Source organism: Rattus norvegicus, chromosome 19, assembly GCF_036323735.1.
Source record: "Rattus norvegicus strain BN/NHsdMcwi chromosome 19, GRCr8, whole genome shotgun sequence".
Classification (NCBI taxonomy): Eukaryota; Metazoa; Chordata; class Mammalia; order Rodentia; family Muridae; genus Rattus; species Rattus norvegicus.
Window position 1 is genome coordinate 38,213,121 of NC_086037.1, and position 24,195 is coordinate 38,237,315.

Genomic DNA, 24,195 nt, shown 5'->3' on the forward strand with positions numbered 1-24,195 from the left:
GGTTCTCGATTAGGATTACTTCTCTATTCCTTCGTGAAAGTTGTCATTCTTTCTGAAGCTCTACAGGCATGAGTGTGTGTTACTCAATATCTGGGCACACAGTCAATAAGGAATGTGTGTTGTAGACTGATATAGAATAGGATGAGCAGAATACATGACAGCATGGATACAGTATGGGGGTGATTACATCATAAAGTGTGTGTCCATAAAAAAAGTCACATATCCACACAAAAGACACTATCACCCTGTGTACCCCTTGGTGGCTTTGAATTCACTGGGCCACGCAAAGATCCATATCTAGCTGTAAGTTCTACATCTCCAGGAGGGGAAAGGACCCTTGAATAACGAAGATGGTCTTAAGAGTCAAGAGTACAAATCAACTTTTATTCATAAGGAGTACAATTTACAAAAAACAGGGATAAAATGAACAATTAGAATGGTTAAAAAAGGGGTTGGGGATTTAGCTCAGTGGTAGAGCGCTTGCCTAGCAAGCGCAAGGCCCTGGGTTCGGTCCCCAGCTCCGAAAAAAAAAAAAAAAAAAAAGAAGAAAAAAAAGAAGATAGAATGGTTAAAAAATGAATAACAGTAACAAGAATATATAACTATAAAACAACAAAAAGAAAACTTCAATGAAAATCATATCAAAAACTATTTCTTAACAGCATTTTCTTAATGAGCATTTAGAAACAAGTTGTAGTGCTGTTTCTCCTCTAGAACACGAGATGTAAAGGCAGTCCCCTCAGTTGTCTCTCAAATGGTGTTGTCGGTATGAGAAAGGAGAAAGACCTCAATCAGACAGGCCGGCATACAGATACATAAATTTAGGGTCTCTAAACATTGAGGAAATTAACTGAGAAGAAGAATATTCACCCAAAAAAAGTCTTTGACTGTGAGGATTGTCGTCACAGGGAACTCCTGAGAAAGAAACTCATTCTTCAGGGGGCTGTCTTCCTGGGATACGTCCTATGCCATCTCTCCTGCAGTTTCTGAGACCTGGGAGAAGAAGGCAGCTATTAAGACACTGATTTGGTGGGGACAGGCATACCAGCTGTCAAGTTGCTGCCTTCTGTCCCTTCAGCTGCATTGGACAGACAGCACTGATCTTTTCACTGAAATCATTGCTAATATCTCTGCAGGGTGGGGAACATCACCAGCAACCCTCACAGTACTGTGGGATAACAAGCTACTCCTCAGACTCTACCAGGGCAAACCAAGAACGGGGAAATGGGAAGAGACCTACTTGGGTTGCAGGAAGAAAGGAGAAGGCCACATGATACCCTGATCAAAGCCAATGACAAGGACTCATTTGCCATTTGCACTTGGTTCTTATCCCTGCAAGGTGCTTCCAACCATCACATGACCCCTGTATGGCCTTTGTCACAGGACTTAGAACTTGTTCCAAACTCCTCATAGCACCCAATCTGTGACAGGGAGATGCAGTAATGTGATATGTTATTCCTCTGTCACCATTTCTGGACTGCAGTTTCAAAAAGGGCAGAAAAGTATACTTGCCCATAATTCAGTTTCTGAAAAGTGGTTAACATCCCAGAATACTTGTGCATAGACAGAACAATGAATAACTACATCACATGAGGTGGGTGACTGATTGGGTTTGGGGAGATTAGAATGGTGATAGGGGAAAGCAAAGATGTATCCAATAGGCAAATGGTATCAGACATTGTTAATCTGACTCAGCTGCTTGTTCCTACCAAATTTTGCTGGGTCTGGAGGTTGCTGGTCTTCTCCCGTTCTTCTTCATCATTCGGGTTCAACTCAAACAAATATCGCTGTACCTCCTTGCACTCCTGCTTCAATGTGACCAACTTCTTCTTCATACATGCCTGGTCCATCAGGAGCTGGCTGTGCAGGTTGCTGGAAACACACTCTGCATAGTAAGATAATGAAGCCTCTTCCTCCCATTCCAACTGCCAAATCCCACAAACTCCACCAGGACCCAGATACCCATAAAGACTTCATAGAATACACTCCATACATGTAAGGCTGCTGCACAAAAGGCAAACAGCCAATTCAGGGAAGAATAAATTGTTTCTGTGACCCAAGCACCAATAAGAGTCCATGTCTGTCCAAAAGAACAAGGGATCTACAAAAATCCATGAAAGCCCAATGCATGAGGGCAACATCAATTAGTAGCCAGCAAATAACCACAAGAGGACAGTAGAACCAAGGGAAGGTCATGCTAACCATGTGGTCCACACATTGAGCTTTGTTAAACCTGCTATGACCCCAGAGGCCCAGGTCGGCCTAATAACACTCTGATGCCTGAATCAGTGTACTTCTATCCAGAGCCTTCTAAAGATGCATAGACACTGTGGTGATAAGTGACAGTCTCTTATGGAACTGAAACTGAGTCCAAAAGACCCACGGCACAGTGATATTTAAACAGCAGAAGAGATGGACTCAGAGCTGCAGGCTCTCCAGTCCAGAACAAAGAGAGGCAGAAATTGCCATTCCCCAAGTGATGGGCCCTTCTGACCAGTTCTTACCGATAGAAGTGAATCTCCTTCCTGAGCTCCTAAAATTTCTCACGATGTTGAATGTTGTTTGTGTCTAAGTTGTGCAGTAATGACATGACCTCTTTCTCCTTTATCTTCAATTTTTCATAAAATGGATTTGGCCTGAAGTAGGGGCTGGCCCCAGGAAGATAGAACCAAAAGAAGATCAGCATTTAGGATTATATGAACTCAGGCTGGGTCCTGTACTACCCCAGCCCTGGAAGGACACTTTCTGAATTCTACATTTTGGAATCTTCTTCAGCTTTAGAAACTTGAAATTGTGCGCCCAGGACAACAGAAGCTAAGTACCCAGATAAAGGGTTCCCTGGCTCACTTTTTTCAATCAGGAGGGCTGGATCTGCATTCAAACCTGTTATGCTATCCAGAGCCTAGGCCACAGCTCTTACGCTACCACACACACACACACAAACACACACACACACACACACACACACACACACACACACACACACACACACACACACAGAAATCTCTGATTTAATTCTTCCTGTTTTGACAACTGGAATGTTACAAGCTGAATAACTAACATTCTAGAGGCAGACAGTACACATAATTAAGGAGATGGGACCAGATATTGCCACAAACTTATAATCTGCCCAAGGCATACAAATGTACAGACAAATGTGACCACATAGCAAAGAACTGTGCTGTTGAAAGTGGGGCTTCCAAAATAAAGGACTCACACCTCCATGAAACTATTGTACAGGTAAATCCTGAGGCCAAAAACAGACCCCTAAATTCCAAGTGTGGAGGGACATATAAACATATAAAAGTTGTGCATATGCATGCAGACCTGTGCACACACAGACACACAAACTGGGACACACCCACAAGAAAAGAAAAGTAAACAGACTCAGAGAATGAGAGAGAGAGACAAATATGGAAAGAGCACAATGAGAATCAGTAGAAATGTATGCACCATTACTGTCTCAGAGTGTAAGGCACACAGAAAGAAGGAACAGGCCTGAGCCTCAGGCCTTCTGGTTAAGCATTGATATGAACAATGTGGGACCTGTCACCTAAGGCTGCTGCCAGGAGATGATAGCATTCAGTCACCTTCCTAGCAAGTACAAACACTCTCCATAAACTCACAGCACCTAGAACCTTGCAAAGCTACCACCTGTCAAGGGCTTTCCAATTGTACCCTGGGAACTCATGCTCCAGTGACTTTATTTCTGAAATCTTCACTCAGATCACAAGTTCAGGTTTTCATCAGGTGGAATCAGAGGGTCCATTTCCAAACTCACTCCTGACCAAAGGTCAGGTTCTGAATCTCCTCTGTATGGGAGATGAGGTTTAGAACAAGGTCTTTTGGGAGGCACAGCATTCTAGACCCCACCACCTTAATAGGGTAAGATGAGAATGAGATTACACAGTGGTGAATGACACAAGAGCGTTTGGCGCAGTGCATACCTCTTGTTCACAGATCCACCTGTCACATAAAGGAGGCGATCTGTCAGCTCATTTCTCTCCTTGGTAGTTAGCTCGAGCTCTCTATTCAGCCTCTCCTCTTTCTCGTTGGCCTGCACCTTGTTTAGGACAGTTTCATGGGATGACGTTTGTCTGCAGGCCTCTGTAAGTAGAAGAACACAAGTGAACCTGCATGGAGAGAATGCATAGAGCATACACAGACCATAGTGTTGCCCAAACAGGAGAACATGCCTGGAAGCCAGTGTCGCTGCAAGGAGTTTGGTCTATGTGTAAGAGGCCTCCTAAGTGGATCACAGTTCCCCCACTACTGTATAGAGACCAAGAGATGTAAGCAGCCAGGTGTTCTCTATGCCTGCTGACACAGGCTTACAAGTACCAGAGAGATGCCTTCTCCAGGATTATTAACAGCTACACAGGCTACAACCTGGTTTCAGGACCCTCACCCCTGTGGTTTCAGAAGTCAGATCATCAATTCAGCATCCACAAAGATTTGAGTGATCAGGGATACTCAGATATCCTACCCTGTTACTATAGTCCAATAACTTTGTATTAAAAAGTCATGCAGGGGGGCTGGGGATTTAGCTCAATGGTAGAGCGCTTACCTAGGAAGCGCAAGGTCCTGGGTTCGGTCCCCAGCTCCGAAAAAAAAGAACCAAAAAAAAAAAAAAGTCATGCAGGGTGAGGACATATTCAACAGAGTTATCAATTCCCCCTACTGAAATGACAAATGCCCCAGAACTGCCAATAGGTTACAGGCTCTTTCTTGGTCTACCCGCTCCAAAGAGTTTGGCTACTGTAGAAAAATATCTGCCACACAGAACCTCTAATACATGAAGGTAAGGTTGGCCCTGTCAGCAGAGGTAGTCAGAGGAGTTCTAAGAATATAAGGTCATGGCCAGGAGCACAATTCTCTCCCTGTTACTACTGTCAGATAGTCACTGAATTTAAAGAAGCAATGAGAGTGAAGTACATTGATGCCCTGTTTAATTCAGAAAAGTTATCCCCTCCATGACTCATGATGATGTTATTATAACAATTTAATACACCAAATGCACTGTAAAAGTAAAGGCTAGAAGGTCACAGAATAATAGCATAGGCATTGCCTTATCCTCCATGTGGTTATGGAGAAACTAATGATGTGAAAACCTTGACTTTCAGGAATTGTGATAATCAAGGAATTCAATATCTTTGGAGATGTTCCAGTGGTTGTGGCCCATTGCTGTAAAGGCCAGATGAAGTCGCCATGCACACCCCTGACAATAAGCTCAACATACACTGCCCAGAACTTACTCCACATTCCACATGACCACGTCCTGTGTCCATCATTACTTTCAGGTTTCATTTGCTTCACTCTAGACTCTTCTCCATCAACATCAACTCTCCCAAAGCGCCTGCAAAGACGGGCAAACATGCCTGTGGATATATCCTTTGGACACTAAGAGAGAAAAATTATGGAACTGGTTGTCACTACAACACTGGTGACATCACAGGGATTCCAAGGACTCTCTAGGAGATAATAGAATTTCCAAGACGGGATGGCTGATGTCATGGATAACAGACTTTGCCTCCCTGCTAATGTTCTCCCTCTCCTGAGCAAAAGTTGATGTGCCCTTTTTAAGAGACTTCCCTGTGGCATAACCGCTGAGCACCACAGGCTTCCAAAGCCAAATTTGGCTCTAGGATTGATTGGAAAAACCTAAGTCATTGCTATGTATCTAAATGAGTGCTTCCTCCCGAATCCCTGCACAGACATGTTTCATCCTACATCAAATTCTCCTCAGTCAGCAATGTTACCCATTAAAGATTACTGAGAAATCACACCAGTTCAAATAAGTAGCCAAAGAGGTCTCCTGTCTCATCCTGTGCAGGTGCATGAAATCACACCCAGAAATAGCCTGCAGGGTAGTTTGCAATGTGGGTGTGTGTTATGGGTACAACCTGAAGCTTTGTGCTTAACATTTGACAGTTGCCACCAGATTCCTTAGGAGAAAGAATTGTATTCATTGTGGTCCTGGCCTCAATGTGGAGATCTGTTGGCAGAGGAAACTGAAATATTGGATCCACCAGTGAATGCACCCTCAGGCTGAGTGTGGGGCTCTCCTCTTTGCACTTAAGTTACCAAAGCAGGATTGCTTACAGGACTCTCTGAGCTCTAACATGCGATTCTATATGAAAAACATAAGGTCAGCAGATGTGGGGGTGCAGCCAAAGTAGTAGGACAAGCCTAGGGACATAACTCAGTGGACAGAGTAAGAAACGAGCATCTTCTCTTCTGGTTCATGGGTCAGCCCACAAAACACAAAACCATCTATCGTAGTAAAAAAAAAAAACAAGTTATTTTATTGAATGCATACACTAATACTAATTGATCAGATGCATAACTCAGATTTTGGGGGCAGTTCCATGACTTGAACTATCTTCCTGACAACACAGAAAGCAATAAACAAATAAATAAACAAACAAGAAAGAAAGAAAGAAAGAAAGAAGGAAAGAAAGAAAGAAAGAAAGAAAGAAAGAAAGAAAGAGAAGGGCTGGAGAGATGGCTCAGTGGTTAAGAGCACTGACTGCTCTTCCAGAGGTCCTGAGTTCAAATCCCAGCAACCACATGGTGGCTCACAACCATCTGTAATGAGATCTGATGCCCTCTTCTGGTGTGTCTGAAGACAGCTACAGTGTACTCATATGCATAAAATAAACAAATCTTTAAAAAAAAAAGAAAGAAAGAGAAAAAACACAAAAAAGCACAAGCCTCTCATGTGAAGTTACAGAAGAGTGATCCAGTGGTCACTTCTGACTAGGCCATTTTAGCTATGACAGTGCATAGTGACCCTTAATCTGATGGGTCCTATATAAAGCTTTGTGCAATATTGTCTTTTTAACAAACCTCATCCACAACATACAGAACAACACAGGATATGATCACCATGTCCTTGTATTATATGAAGTTATTTTTCTGTGTCCTTGATTGTCAGGTATATTACAGCAACGATCTGAAATGGCTGGTAGACGTGGATAAAGCTATAGTTGTGGGTTACATACCTCAATTCTCAATGGATAATGCTGTCCTCACCGTCCTTGGAGGCACCTTTGTAAGACTGTGTATTGGAAAGTGGAAGCAGGTTTATCTGAGTTCAAAGTGAACCTGACGAGCAAGGAAGAGGACAACATGGGGTAATTGAGACCCTGTCTAAAACCAGCACGGACCCCACCCTTCATTCACAGCATCATCTACCAATTCTTGAATTTTTACCATTCTCTGCCGACCAGTCTTTCATTCTGGAATGGTAGAAAAGAACTGGAAATGATCTCTCTATTCTAAGTACCTTGATCTCTCCTTCCTTAGGTCCAGGTTAAGAATGCCTGCAAATGAGTATCACCATCTGAACAACTTAGTATCATCTACTCAGCATTTCTAGCATAATACTGTGCCTATGGCAATCTCATGCTTCCCTGAGTGTTGCTGCCCCAGCAAAAATTGTGAAGAACTGAGTTCAAACACCAGTTATCCTTACAAGGGTTAGAAGAAAGCCATCAGAGATACTCCACTTCTTTGTCCTTAGATTAAATCAAGATGATACAATGTGAATCTAGTGGGCTATGTGACCAGACATCTTTCTCCCAACCCCACCTATCTGAGTTCATTGCTTGGCAGAATTCATGCACCCTCCCTCCCCCGATCCAAGATGTTTCTTGGTACATTGCTGCCAAGGACCAGGTTTCCTGAGTTTTGTTTTTTATAGAATTGGGTATAGTCAATCATTGTTGCCCTCTATTATAGATATAGACAAATATCTATAATAACTGACCACATTGTACTTGTATATACAGGTACAGTAGTGGAAATTTCAGCATAACTGAGGAGTGGGAAACCAGGACTGTGTCCTAGCCTTTCTCTGCCCATATCACAGCTCACAGGCGGCTGGGGCAAACCTTGAGTTCCTCTGTAGAAATAGAGTGAGGTTGAATGGACACTGAGCGGGCAGAGCAACACAGCTGAGGCAACTCAATTCCAGCAACAAACACATTATTTGTTGCCCATCGTAACAGCTCGTTTTGAGGTCTTGTCCCCACATCTAGCTTAAACACAGCAATTTGAATACATGCCACCCTGCTATTTCATATTGTTGCTGTAATATGCCTCCACATCATAATTCCAAAAGAGGAAAAAAAAATAAACCTGACAGTGAGAAGGTTGATGCTTGTCAACATCTAGTGTGTTGGGGGCCCAAGTACGGTCACAAATAACCAGGACACAGGGGATGCAGAGCAAAGGCAGATGCAACTGCATGCAGCTGCAAGCTTATTAATCTTTATATAGGCATGAATATGTATTACCTCACTTTCCCTTTTGGCAAGATATAATAAGATCGTTATTCCCATGATACCAGGAACGACCGAGGCAAGACTAGGCAAAGAAGTAAGACTAAGCAAAGGCTTCTTCTTAAAATATCTGTATAGCAAATCACCCCTCTTCCTAGTATCACAATATACTTGTCATAACCCAGAGAGCATGAGAGCCGCTTCCACAAAAATAGGACATAGTACAACATAGTGTAAGGTAAAGTGAGAAAAAACATTTTCTTCTCAAGGGCAGCATTCCAGCCCCTGCTTGCTTCTCTCAGCCGTTTTTCCTTGATTCTGTCTGGGAAGTGTCTCTCAGTGACTCCACAATTTCTTTCTTTGTTCTTTTGTTTTAAACGTAACACTTTCTATAACATAGGTCAATGTCCTCGAAGGGGTTTAATCGTGCAAAAAGAAAGCAATATAATATATAATGTATGCAACCTTTAATGAGTGTATCTATTTTCTTAGGGGTATAATTCAGATATCTTCCCAGATCTGGATTTAACTTTCATAATTGTTATCTGTCTAGAAAAATCAACAATATCGAATAAATATTTCAGTTTTCTGGTGTAAAGTCCTCGGGAGTAAGAACTAATGATTTTGGAATTTGCTCAGTGTCTATTGCTATGTCCCTCATTTCCTTTCTGATTTTTAATTTTTGTATTGTCTCTCTTGTGCATTGTTAGTTTGAGGAAGGGGTTGTCTCTCTTGTGGATCTTCTCAAAAAGAAGAAGAAGAAGAAGAAGAAGAAGAAGAAGAAGAAGAAGAAGAAGAAGGAGAAGGAGAAGGAGAAGGAGAAGGAGAAGGAGAAGGAGAAGGAGAAGGAGAAGGAGAAGGAGAAGGAGAAGGAGAAGAAGAAGAAGAAAAAGACAGCCCTTGCTTTCCTTGACTTTGTATTTTTCTCTTTGTTTCTAAAGGCTTGATTTCAACCCTGAGTTTATTGCCCTTCAACAGATCCTACCAGACTCTCTATGGGATGAGGCTTTGCCTCACCTTGGTAAGAGCAGCATGGAATAAATGAAGCTTCTGCTGATCTCTGTTGTGGTGTTGCACATCACAATCTCACCGAAAACCATGCATAGCCTGGTTTAGGCTCTATTAAAGCAGCCCACTATTTCAGTGTTCCCTGCAAGGTGCCATGGAACAGTAGTAACATAATTCTGCATGCACATCGACAGGTTTCTCTATGGTGTTCTGGGGCATTTGATAAAAGTTTATAGTGAGTTCATGAATGAACACACACACACACACACACACACACACACACACACACACACACACTTTACTGACATGGTGCATATTCTTTGTAGACCAAGAATAAAGTGAGCGTTGCTGAAAATGCACCAATAATGGAATGGAAGGAGGGAGCTGTGGGGAAGCTGGGGCTTAGAGTTACTTAAAAGACCGGATGCAGATTCTCCTTTTATTGGAGGAGAAACTTGATAGACAATGGGGATCTTTATTTTCTTTCTCTAGAGCACACAGGACTAGGGTGGCAGCTATGGCTTTTAGTGTGTTTGGCAAGTACTGTAGCACTGAATTAAATCCTATGGCTGGAACCCTATTAATCGTCTACAACAATTACAGGGCAGGCTGGAACGACACTCAGTTGACACTGTGAACATCTCAAGACAGTAACTGGACAATGGCTGACAGACTTGTCTGAAGACTGGAAATGTTTCTCTATCTTGGAGAGCAAAGAAGGACCCTCCAACTACACTGTACTCTTAGGAAGTTTATTCAGGTGAGGGATGACAGGGACTGTTTTGTCTCACGTCACACATGTCAGTAAAAATATCCTCTGCAAATAGTGGTATTTTGACTTCTTCTTTTCCAATGTGTATACACTTGATCTCCTTTTGTTGTCTGATTGCTCTGGCTAGAACTTCGAGAACTATATTGAATATGTAGGGAGAGCGTGGGCAGCCTTGTCTAGTCCCTGAATTCAGTAGGATTGCTTCAAATTTCTCTCCATTTAATTTAATGTTAGCTTCTGGTTTGCTGTATATGGCTTTTCCTATGTTTAGGTATGGGCCTTGAATTGCTATTCTTACCCGAACTTTTATCGTGAAGGGGTATTGAATTTTGTCAAATGCTTTCTCACCATCTAATGAAATGATCATGTGGTTTTGTTCTTTCAGTTTGTTTATATAATGGATTGTGTTGATGGTTTTCCGTATATTATATCTTCCCTGCAATCCTGGGATGAAGCCTACTTGATCATGGTGGATGATTGTTTTGATGTGCTCTTCGATTCAGATTTCCAGAATTTCATTGCATATTTTGCATTGATATTCATAAGGGAAATTGGTCTGACGTTCTCTTTCTTTGTTGGGTCTTTGTGTGGTTTAGGTATAAGAGTAATTGTGGCTTCATAGAAGGAATTCAGTAGCGCTCCATCTGTTTCAATTTTGTGGAATAGTTTGGATAGTATTGGTATGAGGTCTTCTAGATCTGATATAATCCTGCACTCAACCCTTCTGGACCTGGGCTCTTTTTGTTTGGGAGACCTTTAATGACTGCTTCTATTTCGTTAGGAGTTATGGGGTTGTTTAAATGGTTTATCTGTTCCTGATTTAACTTCAGTACCTGGTATCTGTCTAGGAAATTCTTCATTTCCTGCAGATTTTCAAGTTTTCTTGAATATAGGCTTTTGTAGTAGGATATGATGATTTTTCGAATTTTCTCTGAATCTGTAGTTATGTCTCCCTTTTCATTTCTGATTTTGTTAATTTGGACACACTCTCTGTGTCCTCTCGTTAGTCTGGCTAAGGGTTTGTCTATCTTGTTCACTTTCTGAAAGAACCAACTTTTGGTTCTGTTGATTCTTTCTATGGTCCTTTTTGTTTCTACTTGGTTGCATTCAGCTCTGAGTTTGATTATTTCCTGCCTTCTGCAGACTGGTACAACCATTCTGGAAATCATGGAAATTCTGGAGGTTCCTCAGAAAATTGGACATTGAACTACCTGAGGACCCAGCTATACCTCTCTTGGGCATATACCCAAAAGATTCCCCAACATATAAAAAAGACACGTGCTCCACTATGTTCATAGCAGCCTTATTTATAATAGCCAGAAGCTGGAAAGAACCCAACAGAGGAATGGATACAGAAAATGTGTTACATCTACACAATGGAATATTACTCAGCTATCAAAAACAATGACTTTATGAAATTCATAGGCAAATGGATGGAACTGGAAAATATCATCCTGAGTGAGGTAACCCAATCACAGAAGAACACACATGGTATGCACTAATTGTTAAGTGGCTATTAGCCCAAATGCTTGAACTACCCTAGATACACAGAAGACATGAAACTCAAGAAGGATGACCAAAATGTGAATGCTTCACTCCTTCTTTAAAAGGGGAACAAGAATCCCTTGGCAGGGAATAGGTAGGTAAAGTTTAGAACAGAGGCAGAAGGAACACCCATTCAAGGCCTGCCCCACATGTGGCCCATACATATACAGCCACCCAAATAGGTAAGATGGATGAAGCAAATAAATGCAGGGTGACAGGAATGGTATGTAGATCTCTCCTGAGAGACACACCCAGAATACAGCAAATACATAGGCGAATGGATTTCAGAACCTTAAGGTCAGATTTTTCTGATAACAGGTGCTAGGTAGAGCTGAAGTCTACTGTGGGTGGGATCATACCAGGCAGGGGTCTTACTGTGCAGGCCTGGCCAGCCTCTGTTTTCTCCTGAAAATAATTGTTGGTCAGCTGTAAATCTGAAGTGTGAGTTGGTTTTTGTCAACTCAAAGGGATGACATTTAAAGTCTCACACACTATGTGAGAGACACACGTTTATCCTCAGGGGATTTGAACTTACTTCTGTAGAAGTGACTGTGGGTCGACAGAGGGAAAACATTCTTGCCTTTAGCATTCTGTCTGTATTAGAGAGTACAGGGACTGACTTCCTGGACAGATAAGAACAAGTAGACAGAATTGTAATGGGGGAAAACTGAGGCAAGAAATGTCCTGAGGACAGTGATTTGAGATTGTGCCTTTAGCCAGCAATCTCTTTTGTCATTAAGGCAAGCAGCCTTCAGGTCTGCTAAAACTTGTCACTACTTCAGGGTTTCTCTGCTGTTACAACTGCTCCAGGTCATTCTGAGATGAAGTCCTTTCCTAAAAAAAAAAATGTTTACAGGGCAATGTTTCTCAACCTGTGGGATGCGACCACTTCACAGAAATTACATAGCAGATACTTTGATATCGGATACTTTGCATATTATGATTTATAAGACTAGCAATATCAGTTATAAAGTAGCAATGAAATAATTTTATGGTGGGGGTGACCACAGCATGAAGAGCTGTATTAAAGGGTTCTAGCACTAGTAATGTTGAGGCCACTGCCATATAAGCTGACAGATGGGAACAGACTCCTCAGATGAGTAGACACACAGCAAGAGATACCGTGTCCCACCCTAGAACCCAGAGGCAGAATCTATCCCAGGAGTGTGTGGGTCACCTTGTCTTAAATTCTCCCAGGTTCAAGAATAGCATTGATCATCTCAGGAGAGTCAGTTTGCACAGCCCACATCAGGACCATGGCTTCCCTTTACAGAGAAGGATGTGGGTCTAAGTGACAGCCAGTGAGACTGATGGGACCCTGATACTCATTTGCTTTGAGCTGTGGTTTCTTCACCTGTAAAATGGAGGTGTTTCTGCTGAATTGAGTTGCTGTGGAGATGAACAGAACATACACCCTGCTCAGTGTCTGCCTGGCATGGAACCTGCTGGTTAAATGGAAGCTGTCGATGGTGATGAAGTTAAAAGTAGAATCTCTTGCCCCATAGTGTTAGATGCTGGGCCCCATATAGGGGTTGTAAGCATTTTGTGATTCTCAGACTGCCTCACATTAAAACAGAAGGCTCTTATTTTAAAACTTTTAAAAATGAATCAAGTATAAAATACCAATATGAAATAATCATAATCATAATTGAGCTAATTCTTGTGAAGTCATTTAGTTTTTCATTTTCTGCTTCTATTTTCAAGGCACCTAGAGTAGCACTAGGCGAGATCCTAAAGCCTTTTATTATGGTGCTACCCATTCATTCCTCTCTCCTTGAGGACTTCTCAGGTGACTTAAGGAAACCTGATTTCTTTTCATGTTGTTCCCAGCTGGTGTGATCTCTCTGTCCACGGGTATTGCCAAAAGCTGCAGAGCCAATGTGTTGTTTTACAACGCAAAATTCCACACCTATTGTTACCAATGAAGTCTCAGGAGTCAGATGCTGAATTCAAGTGAAGCTCCCAACTGTCCTTCCTAATTCACTGTTCCCCCAGAGGAAGAGCATTGTAGCTCCCTCTGCACACTTTCTTAAAAACCCTTCAACTCAAAGACTTTCCATTGGTTTAGTTATCTTCATTTCCTTTCAAGTTGTGCTTTGATCTGCTCTGGACCTTAATGCACTTTTTACCTTTGCAATAAAGGTGTGTGGTAGGTAAGCCATACCGTAATTAAGTCCATGTTTACAGTGAACAAACAGCTCTTGCTTTAAATGTCTGTGCCATGGCGATTCTATACCACACACTAGTTTTTCATCCAATAATACATTCATAGAGATCACTGTGTGATCTAATATTTTGTAACATAACTTAGTAATGTTCTCTCCATTATAGAAATCAAGTTCTCTCATGTGTATTCTGGTCTTTTTCTGTCATGTCTGTGTGCATCATCATGGGAATCCCAAGGAACATCAAACCTGTTCTTTGGAAAAGGTTGCATATAGCCAACTGGGAACCAAAACCACCCAGGAGACTATTGACACTTGATACAGATAAAGTCACCTCCCTATTTTCATATAGTTTATGGGAAGAGGTCACCATTGCTGACCATGTCTCATTATCCAACGTGCTACTAAATGGAACAGTTGGGTAAAGGAGGTCACCCACAAAGCACAAAACACCCATCTCACATAAACATGTATGGTTTATTGAATCCAAACATCCATGGATTTCAGGACACAATTAAAAATCCAAACATAAGGATAAGAGATATAGAAGAGAATTTAGATTTCCAGTTCATAGGTTCAGTAAACATCTTCAACAAATCATAGCAGAAAACTTCCATAAGGTAAAGAAATAAAAGGCCATAAAGGTACAACAAGCCTACAGAACACAAAATTAATTTAACCAGAAAAATTTCCTCCATTCACATAATGGTTAAAACACTAAATGCACAGACCAAAGAAATAATATTAAACGGGTGAGGTATAAATATCCAGTAACAAATGAATTCAGACCTATCTGAATTATACCAGACTTCTCAACAGAGACTCCATAAGCCAGAAAAAATTGGGCAGTTGTAATGCAGACCAAGGCTACTACTATACCCACCATAATTCTCAATCACCATAAATGGAGAAACCAAGATATTTCACGACAAAACCAAATTTAAACAATATTTTTCCTTAAGAGAGCACAACAGAGGATAATAGGAGGAAAACTCCAAGAAAATGAGCTAATCTGTACCCAAGAAAAACCAAGAAATTAATCATCTCTCAAATATTTCAAAAAGACAAGCACACAAACATAATTTCATCTACAACCAGAAAAAGAAGAGAAAGCAGCAATCATTGGTCTTTAATATCTAACCAGACCCTCTGTCACCAATCCCCCAGCTCCTAGGGACCAAATTGCCAGCCAAAGTGTATGCAAGGATGGGTCTATGGTTCTAGGTAACGGTGTAGAAGAGGATTGACTTAAGTGGCATCCATGTGGTGGGAGGCCATTGACTACACTGAGGCCTCTTGCCCCACCAAAAGGAGATCCTGGAGTTGTGAGGTGGGAATGGATATGTGTAGGTGGGGGAACACTGTCATATAGGCAAATCTGAGCAGAAATAGGATGTAAGATTTGATGAGGGGAGTCTGAAAAGTGGGACATTTGAAATATAAATAAATAAAATAACCAATTAAAAAATAGCCAAAAATAAAATAAAAACTGAAAAGGTAAAAGAAAACTTACACCAAAACAAAACAAAAGAAATCCTTGTAGTGTATTGGCCTAATTCTGCTTGTATTTTAATGCTAATTTGTGGAACTCAAGACTGGTTAACCCAAAAAAAGCTGACCCTGCTCTCAGTTAACTGTGATTATAAAGAAGCCAACAGCCAACAGCTGCACAGCAGAGAGATGGGGGAGGTGAGTTTCTGAGGGCTTTGCTAGAGAGGATCATGAGGAGGGAAGAAGGAAGAAGAAGCTGCCAGAGAATAAAAAAAGAACATGTGTGATGGAGAGGAGAGAGGAAGAGGACAGCAGCCATGGTTAAGGGAGAGGAGAGCCTGGTCCTGAGGGCTGTCCAAGTGGAACAAAAAGCAGCCAAGATGCTACACAGCCAGTAAGTGTTCAGCATTATTGTTTGGAAAGTAGATCTGATACCATGGAGGGCAGGCAGCTGCCCAGCTACTGTGCTGACTAATGCATACTAAAAATAAATTTAACACAATATGTATAACCAGTAAGACAGCTCTCTAGATGATCCTAAAAGGAATACTTTAGTTTGAAGGGAAGCATAAAATACCAGAGGACACAGGAAATAATTTAAGAAAACTATGACAGTCAATCAAAAGAGGCCAAGGAAAACCACAAACATTAACAAAATGACAAAATTTAATACATAGGTTTAAATAATATTTGCGTGTCACTAAACTCAATTGCCCAGTAAACAGACATATAGTTAGCCAGAAACAGGATCACCATCATGAGAGATGTAGAGGATACACTAGGGAAACAGACCTAAGACACAGGTCCCTATAGCAATTCTATGCAGTTTCTCTGTCAATAAAAATCAGCAAGCTCTAGAGTTAAATGTCTGTGTCAGTGCTGACCCACACTACCAGAGGTTCATTTTTTTAAGTAAATAAAAAATTCTTGGGGCTTACAATGTAATCAAATACCCTGAAACATGAGTTTGCAGTGCTCCCTACATTATATAAAGCAAATACTCTGACTACCATTTTGGTTGTTTCTAATCATGTCTGAGTGCATCATCACAGGAATCCCAAGGAAAATCAGAAATGGGTTCTTGAAGCTGTTGCACAGGGCCGACATAGACCTAAATACCACAGAGGAAACCTTGATTCTTATCACAAGGGATCATTCACCATCCCTCTTGTCACATAACTTATGGCAAGATGTCACCTTTCCTTAGCTTCTTCTCCTAAATGCTGCTGAAGGGAAGATTTGGTGTCAAGAGGTCTGGACTCAAACCACAGGAACACTGAATTCATTTAAATAGGTGTAGTTTATTGAATGCACACACCAATACAGTTCAACCAGAGCAACAGCTCACAACTGTGTCCTGGACATTGCTAGGCCCAGCTCATTGCAAAATCCACATGGGCTCACGCACAAGGGCTGGAAATGCTGCTGTCTATGGGCCCTGACTCAGGCCATTTTACACATAATTGTTCCTATTTTCCTGGAATCTAAAGGGTCCTATGTTAAGCTCATAGTTGGGGAACTTGTTAAGATTAACAAACCTCATAACCTCACATAACAGGGTATGTGACCAGCACCACACAGTTCAGTGTCAGGTTTTTTTGTTCTTTCATTAGTGTTTTTCTTGGCATCCATGATGTGTTTGATAACTGAAAGGAGCTGCCTCAGCTGTGTTTCTCTGCCTGCTCAGTGCCCATTCAACATCACTCTGTCCCTGAAGAGGATCTCAAGTCTGTCCCCAGCTGCCTGTGAGCCAGGCCAAGGCACAGAAAGGCAAGGACACTGCACTGGTTTCCAATTCCTCAGTAATGTTGGATTTCCACTAATGTACTTATATACACAAATACAGTGTGGTCAGTTACTATAGACTCTACTCATTTCTTACAGAGGGCAGAAGTTGATTGACTACACATAATTCTACAAAAAGGAAAAACCAAAGAAACCTGGCTCTTGTGGAATTATACAAAGAAATATCTACAATGGTGGGGAATGAATTCTGCCATGGACTGAACTCAGAAAGGTGGGGTTGGGAGAAAGATGTCTGGTCAAATAGCCCACCAGGTTCACATTGTGTCAGCTTGATTTACTCTAAGGACAAAGAAGTGGAGTATCTCTGATGACTTTCTTCTAACCCCTTGAAAGGTTCACTGGGGTTTGACCTCAGTCTTCATTCTTCCTGCTGGGGCAGCAACACTCAGGGAAGCTTGAGATTGTCATAGGCACAGTATTAGGCTAGATATACTGAGTAGATGATCCTAAGCTGTTCAGATGGTGATGTCCATTTGCATGTGTTCTTAATGTGGACTTAAGGAAAGAGAGATCAAGGTCTTCTGAATAGGAAGATCATTTCCAGTTCTTTTCATTCCAGACTGAAAGACTGGTATGGAGAGAATGGTAAAAAAATTGAGAATTCGTAGATGATGCTTTGAAGGAAGTGTGGGTTTCTGTGCTGGTTTTAGACAGGGTCTCAAGTATCACATGTTGCCCTCTCTCTGGCTGGCCAGGTTCACTTTGAGCTCAGATAAACCTGCTTCCACTTTCCAATAGATAGACTTACAAGAGTGGCCTCCAAGGACTGTGAGGACAGCATTAGCCTTTGACAGTTGAGGTGTGTAACCCACAACTATAGTTTGAGCCACTTTGTTCCATGTCCACCAGCTATTTCAGATTGTTGATGTAATATGCCTGACAATCAAGGACGCAGCAAAAATAACCTGATAGAGAGAAAGGACATGGTGATCACATCCTTTCCTCTGCGGTATGTTCTGGATGAGGCTTGTTAAAATTCCAATATTGCAAAAAGCTTTATATAAGACCCATCACATTAAGGGTCACTGTGCACTGTTCTAAATAAAATGTCTAATCAAAACTGACCACCAGATAACACTTCCTGCAGTCCTCATATGAGAAGCTTGAGCTTTTTGTTTTGACTTTTTCTTTTTTCTTTCTTTCCTATTTTTAGCTATATAAGTTGAGAGCAAGATATTTAGGGCCATGGATCTTCCCCCAATATCTGGGCTATGGATGTGATCCGTATTAGTGTGCGCATTCAATAAAGTATTCAGTTTTTACTATGATAGATGCTTTTTTGTTTGGTGGGTGACCCATGACCCAGAGTTTAAATGCTGGGACCTTACTCTATCCACTTAGTGATGTTTATAGCCTCGTCCTACCCCTTTACCTGCACCCCCTCTATCTGTTGACTATTTTATTTTTCTGATAAACGCTCATGGTATACCTTACAGAGGCCTGTGAGCAATGCTCCTTTGGTGACATTGGTGCAGAGAGGAGCACCCCACAAGCAGCATGAAGTTCTCTTCACTGATGGCTCCAATATTTCACTTTCCTCTGCCAACTGGTCTCCACACTGTTCCTAGCACCATAATGATTTCAAGTCTTCCTCCTAAGGAATTTTGTGACAACTGTTGAATGCTAAGCACAAGTCTCCATGAGTGTTCGCCTCACACACACCCATGTTGCAACCTTCCATGCAGGGTATTTCTTGATGTGATTTTAAGCACCTGAACATAATGAGACAGGAGAACCTTTTGACTGCATATTCAAACCAGTGTTATATCTCAGGAGTTATTAATGGCTAATATTGTTGAAGGAGGATAATTCGAGTTAGGATGAGACATTTTTGGCAAGATTCAGAAGGAAACATTGATTTAGATGCATAAGAATAACTAAGGTTTTTATAATCAAGCCTTGAGGAAAATTTGGCTTTGGAAGCAGGAGATGCTCAGTGGCTCTGTCCCAGGAAAGTCTCCTGGAAAGGGCACCTCTGCTTCTGCTCAATACAGGGAGATCATTAGCAGGGAGGCAAAGTCTGCTCCCCATGACATCAGCTGTCCCTTCTATGACACTCTATTGTCTCCTAGAGAGTTCTTGGCATCCTCTGTGATGTCACCAGTGTTGTAGTGACAACCAGTGCCCTAGTTTCTCTCAGTCTGGGTCTGTTGGATACATCAGAAAACATGTTTTCCTGTCTTCGCATGCGTTTTGGGGGGGGGGGGGAATGTAGATAGTGGAGAGACTAGGGTGAAGGAATCTGGCCTTTTATCTAAAAGTAAAGATGGACAAAGACAGTGGTTCTGGGGAATGTGGAGTAAGTTCTGGGCAATGTACGTTGAGCTTTCTTTCCCGGCGTGGGGGGCGGGGGGTCCTGCAGGCTTAAGCTCACCTTTCTAGCAATGGAACACCACAACTGGAGCATCTGCAAGGGAAGTGAATTTCCATGTATATCACAAGTCCTGAAAGTCATGGATTTCAGAACATTAGTTTCCCCATCCCCACAGGGCGGATATGGTAAGGTCAATGCTATTATTCTGTGAAATTCTGAATACTTTCAAAGTGGATTTGTGGCTTGTTTGTTTGTTTGTTTGTTTAGTGGGTAATATTATTTATTGCCAAAGTTAAGCATCTGGGTTAAATCCTGGGACCCACATGACAGAAGGAGAGAAATGCCTCATGAAAGTTGTTTGGTCATGTGCTGCAACACACACACACACACACACACAGACACACACACACTCTCTCTCTCTCTCTCTCTCTCTCTCTCTCTCTCTCTCTTACTCATACACACACAAACTTTTAAGCAATAGTTATTTTTCTTAGAGTCTGATATAATTGCTTCTAATACAAAGACAGCCTTGGGTGTAGTAACTATATAATTAAATAGTACTCATGCTCTCAGGCAAAGAGTTTAAAGTTTATAGGTACCTAATAAACTAGCATTGGGACATATGAAGAACATTTAAATGTTCAGCAGAAATACAAAGAATAGCTAATTTAATTTGTTAAAAGTGAAAGCTTATACAATTCTGAAGGTTTTTATACTGGTTTTATTATACATGTAACTATGAAAAGAAAACATACATACTTGATCAATGAAATGAGGAAGATTGATTTAGTGAACAGAAAAATGGATGGTACTTCAAAATTTCCATGATTACATATTATCTATTTAATTTCCTCCACAATAGCAAGAAACGGACATTATTATTCATGCGACATTACAGATACTTAAACCAAGAAAATAATTGGTTGGCCTGCTTTTCTGAGCTTCCTTAAAGATATAGTTAATTGACAGAGCTGTGCTTTAAAATTAGGGTCCATATTCTTCCCTTTTAAATGTGTGGCACGTTTTTTCTTTTTTTCTTCACATTTATTAAATGGGTATTTCTTATTTACTTTTCAATTGTTATTAGCTTTCAGGGTTTCCATGCAAACATCCCCCTAGCCCCTTCTCTTTGGGTGTTCCCCTCCCCATCCTCCTCCCATTACCACCCTCCCCTCAACAAGCCCCTTCACTGGGGGTTCAGTCTTGGCAGGACCAAGGGCTTCCCCTTTATTTCTAGTGGGTGCGGCTGGCAGCTGGTGGCTGGCATGTGCACATGCTCTCTCTGCTTGGCAAGAGTGGGTAGGGGGAGGGCCCTCGCCTGGGGTGAGTTGGAACTGGGGTAGAAAGGCATAGGGACTCCTAGGTGAGAATGCCAAGCTGCCTGCTGCTGCCTTGCAGCCCACTCAGAAAAGTCCTTGTTCCTGCTGCAGGGAGGAGAGTCTGGTGCCCACAAGATGGCTGAAGGGGACCTGAACGCAGACAGTTTCACCACCTGCCTGCTGGAGGTACTAGGATATCATCCGGGAAAAATTGTGCAGATGACTGAAACAGAAGTCTCAGGGCTGTGTATCATGTCTCCTGAAGTCTTGCTTAGACAGCCTATTCTTGGAATTGGAAGCTTCACTGAAGATTTGTGGAGATATTCATGGACAGTATACAGATTTACTGAGATTATTTGAATATGGAGGTTTTCCACCAGAAGTCAACTATCTTTTCGAAGCAGATTATGTGGACAGAGGAAAGCAGTCTTTGGAAACCATCTGTTTGCCATTGGCTTACAAAATCAAATACCCGGAGAACTTCTTTCTTCCAAGAGGGAAACCATGAGTATGCTAGCATCAACGGCATTTATGGATTCTATGATGAGTGCAAACGAAGTTTTAATATTAAATTGTGGAGGACATTCACTGATTGTTTTAACTGTCTGCATATAGCTGCTATTGTTGATGAGAAAATCCTCTGTTGTCGTGGAGGACTGTCACCAGACCCACAGTCTATGGAACAGATTCGGAGAATTATGAGACCCACTGGCGTACCTGATACAGGTTTGCTGTGTGATTTACTGTGCTCCTAGCAGATAAGGATGTACAAGGCTGGGGAGAAAATGACCGTGGTGTTTCTTTTACTTTTGGAGCTGATGTAGTCAGTAAATTTCTGAATCGTCATGATTTAGACTTGATTTGTCGAGCCCATCAGGTGGTAGGAGACGGATATGAATTTTTTGCTAAAAGACAATTGGTAACTTTATTTTCTGCCCCAAATTACTGTGGCGAGTTTGACAATGCTGGTGGTATGATGAGTGTGGATGAAACTTTGATGTGTTCATTCCAGATATTGAAACCATCTGAAAAGAAAGCTAAGTACCAGGATGGTGGGCTGGATTCTGGACGTCCTGTCACTCTACCTCGAACAGCTAAACCACCGAAGAAAAGGTGAGGACAGGAATTCTGTAAAGAGAAACCATCAGATTTGTTAAGGACATACTTCATAATATATGTGTGCAGTATAAAACATCCAGCCATTGGACACCCTTTATGATGTCACACCTTTAACTTAAGGAGACAGGTAAAGAATCTTAAATTTTTTTCTAATAGAAAGACGTGCTACACTGTATTGTAATAAGTATACTCTGTTACAATATTCAACAAAGTTAAATTCCAATACAAAAGTATCCATTAACGTTCTATCTTCTCATATCACAGTTTTTAAAGTTGAAAAGCATCCCAGTTAAACTAGCTGCGTTAGTTACCCAGATGAGAGCATGAAGATCCATCTGTGTGAAGTGGCTTTAGTGTTGCTTGGTTGTTTCTTTATTTTGGGCTTGTTTTGTTTAGTTGTTTTTGCTAGAATAATGGCATCTACTTTTCCTGTTCTTCCCTAACCATTTTAAAGAGTGAAAATGGGAAGAGCTTTAAAGACGTTCACTGACTATTACTTTCCTTCACTCATCTACTTAAGTAACTGTTGGATCTTACTAAGAAAACTGACGCCTCATAATAAAAAAGAACTTAGAGGCCGATAGGTTTTAAAAATATACAAACTATTTGATCCAGTGATTTTAATCAAACAGTTTGACTGGGCAAACTTTGCAGCTGATAATGACGATTTCGCTTTTTACAAATTGCCACTGATTTGGATTTAATTTCTTTAATTAACTCTAACCTTTAATTTATTGATGCTCTATTGTGCAGTAGATTTCATTTAAGAAAAGGCTCATATAGTACTATCCAAAACTAGTTGGTGATGTGATTATGTGGTACCTTGGCTTTAGGTTTTAATTGGAATGAGACACCCTTTGGCATGCTTAACTTTCTGGTATTTCCCTCTCCTGCACTGGTTTTTGTTTTTTGGGTTTTTGCTGTTGTTTGCTTTTTGTTTGTTTTTAGATCCACAGAACATGAGAATCCTTGTGAGGAGCCTTGGAAAGCTGGCTCTTCTTTCCTCTCTCTGTGAAGGATGTGTTTAAATGAACGCTGGTGAGTGGGACATTGTCAGCTCTGAGCACTGGGTGCTTCACTGGCTAATAATTGCCATGTGAATGTTGTTTTTGACTGTAAGACTATGTCACTAAGGATTTTTACTCTGAGCTTTCATAATCAAAGCTCATGATGTGTATAGATATGATTTGTATTGAAGTATAGTAGCAATAATTTCTGCACATTAAAAAATAAAGTGGATTTGTTATGTTACATTGATATAATAACACCATCAGGAGTCATGGAGGGTCCAACTTTTCTGAATTTAGACAGGGCAGCAATGTATTTCACTCTCATTGCTTCTTTAAATACAGTGGATATCTGACAGTAGTAACAGGGAGAGAATTGTGCTCCGTGGCAGTGACCTTGCGTTCTTAGAACTCCTTTGACTTCCTCTAACTGGCAGGGTCATCCTTAGCTTTATATATTAGAGGATGTGTGTTACAAACATTTTTCTACAGAACAAAAAGTATTTGGAGAGGGTAAACCAAGATTCAGCCTGTAACCTACTGGCACTTCTGGGCATTTGGTGTATCAAATATGGGAATTGATAAGTCTGTTGACCATGTCCTCCCCGTGAACGCTTTTTAAATCCAAAGTTGTTGGCCTAGAGTATCGGGGTAGGACATCTGAGGGTCTTACTCACTTTCTTCTTCAGAAAACACCACTTGAGAGACAACTTGGGGGACCGCCTTTCATTATGTGTGCTAGAGGAGAAACAGCAATACATCTGTGCTTCTAAATGTTCGTTAAGAATATGCTGTTTAGAAATATTTCTGTTATGATTTTAATTGAAGTTTTCCTTTTGTTGTTTCATAGTTATATGTTCTTGTTACTATTTTCATTTTTTAAAATACTTTTAAATATTTATATTGATTCATTTTAGTCCTGTTTTGTTCTTAATTGTATTCCTTAAGAATAAAAATTGACTTTTTTTTAATCTCTTGAATCTTAAGACCATCTTTCTTATTCAAGGATTCTGTCCCCTCCTGTGGACTTAGAACTGACAACTAGAGATGGATCTTTGCATGTTCCAGGGAGCCTGGGCTAATAAATGAATTCAAAGTCACCAAGGTACCCAGTGTGATAGTGTCTTCTGTGTGGATAATGTGGCTTTCTTTCAGATGTCACTTTGTGGTGTAATCACTGCCATACTTTATCCATGCTGTCATGTGTTCTCCTAATCTCAGTATATAAGAGTCTACAACACACAATCATAATTGACCCTGTGCACCACATACTGAATAATATACACTCATTGCTATACAGCTGCAAAAAAATTGACAACATTCAGAAAGGAATATAGAAGTCATCCTAATGGAGAACCATGTGT

General features: G+C 41.1%; 2 protein-coding genes and 1 pseudogene across 3 annotated transcripts in view; 2 read left to right on the forward strand and 1 right to left on the reverse strand.

The window, feature by feature from the left end:
• Dlg5l12 (discs large MAGUK scaffold protein 5 like 12) overlaps positions 1 to 23,939 on the forward strand; it is a 41,669-nt gene extending 17,730 nt beyond the window's left edge. For both annotated transcript variants that reach the window (XM_063278598.1, XM_063278600.1), the window contains one exon: positions 23,521 to 23,939. The gene's annotated coding sequence lies outside the window, so the exon portion shown is untranslated. The remainder of the gene's footprint in view (positions 1 to 23,520) is intronic.
• On the reverse strand, positions 397 to 5,445 carry LOC134483504 (disks large homolog 5-like). The gene is made up of 5 exons (XM_063278746.1): positions 5,256 to 5,445; positions 3,948 to 4,107; positions 2,505 to 2,648; positions 1,710 to 1,872; positions 397 to 993 (listed from the first exon to the last, which is right to left on the reverse strand). Exons 1-3 carry the CDS (start codon positions 5,374 to 5,376, stop codon positions 2,534 to 2,536), a joined length of 396 nt encoding a protein of 131 aa, XP_063134816.1. The 5' UTR covers positions 5,377 to 5,445; the 3' UTR covers positions 397 to 993; positions 1,710 to 1,872; positions 2,505 to 2,533.
• Positions 19,298 to 23,939, forward strand: LOC134483305 (serine/threonine-protein phosphatase PP1-beta catalytic subunit-like; annotated as a pseudogene).
• Positions 23,940 to 24,195: the final 256 nt, after the last annotated feature.

Excerpts from the sequence above, each read along its gene's own strand:
- LOC134483504 (XM_063278746.1), bottom strand. The coding sequence starts at position 5,376 with ATGTTTGCCCGTCTTTGCAGGCGCTTTGGGAGAGTTGATGTTGATGGA. Across the intron at positions 4,108-5,255 it reads GTGGTCATGTGGAATGTGGA|AGGCCTGCAGACAAACGTCA; the intron begins GTAAGTTCTGGG and ends TTCTACTTACAG. Across the intron at positions 2,649-3,947 it reads GGTGGATCTGTGAACAAGAG|CCCCTACTTCAGGCCAAATC; the intron begins GTATGCACTGCG and ends TCCTGGGGCCAG.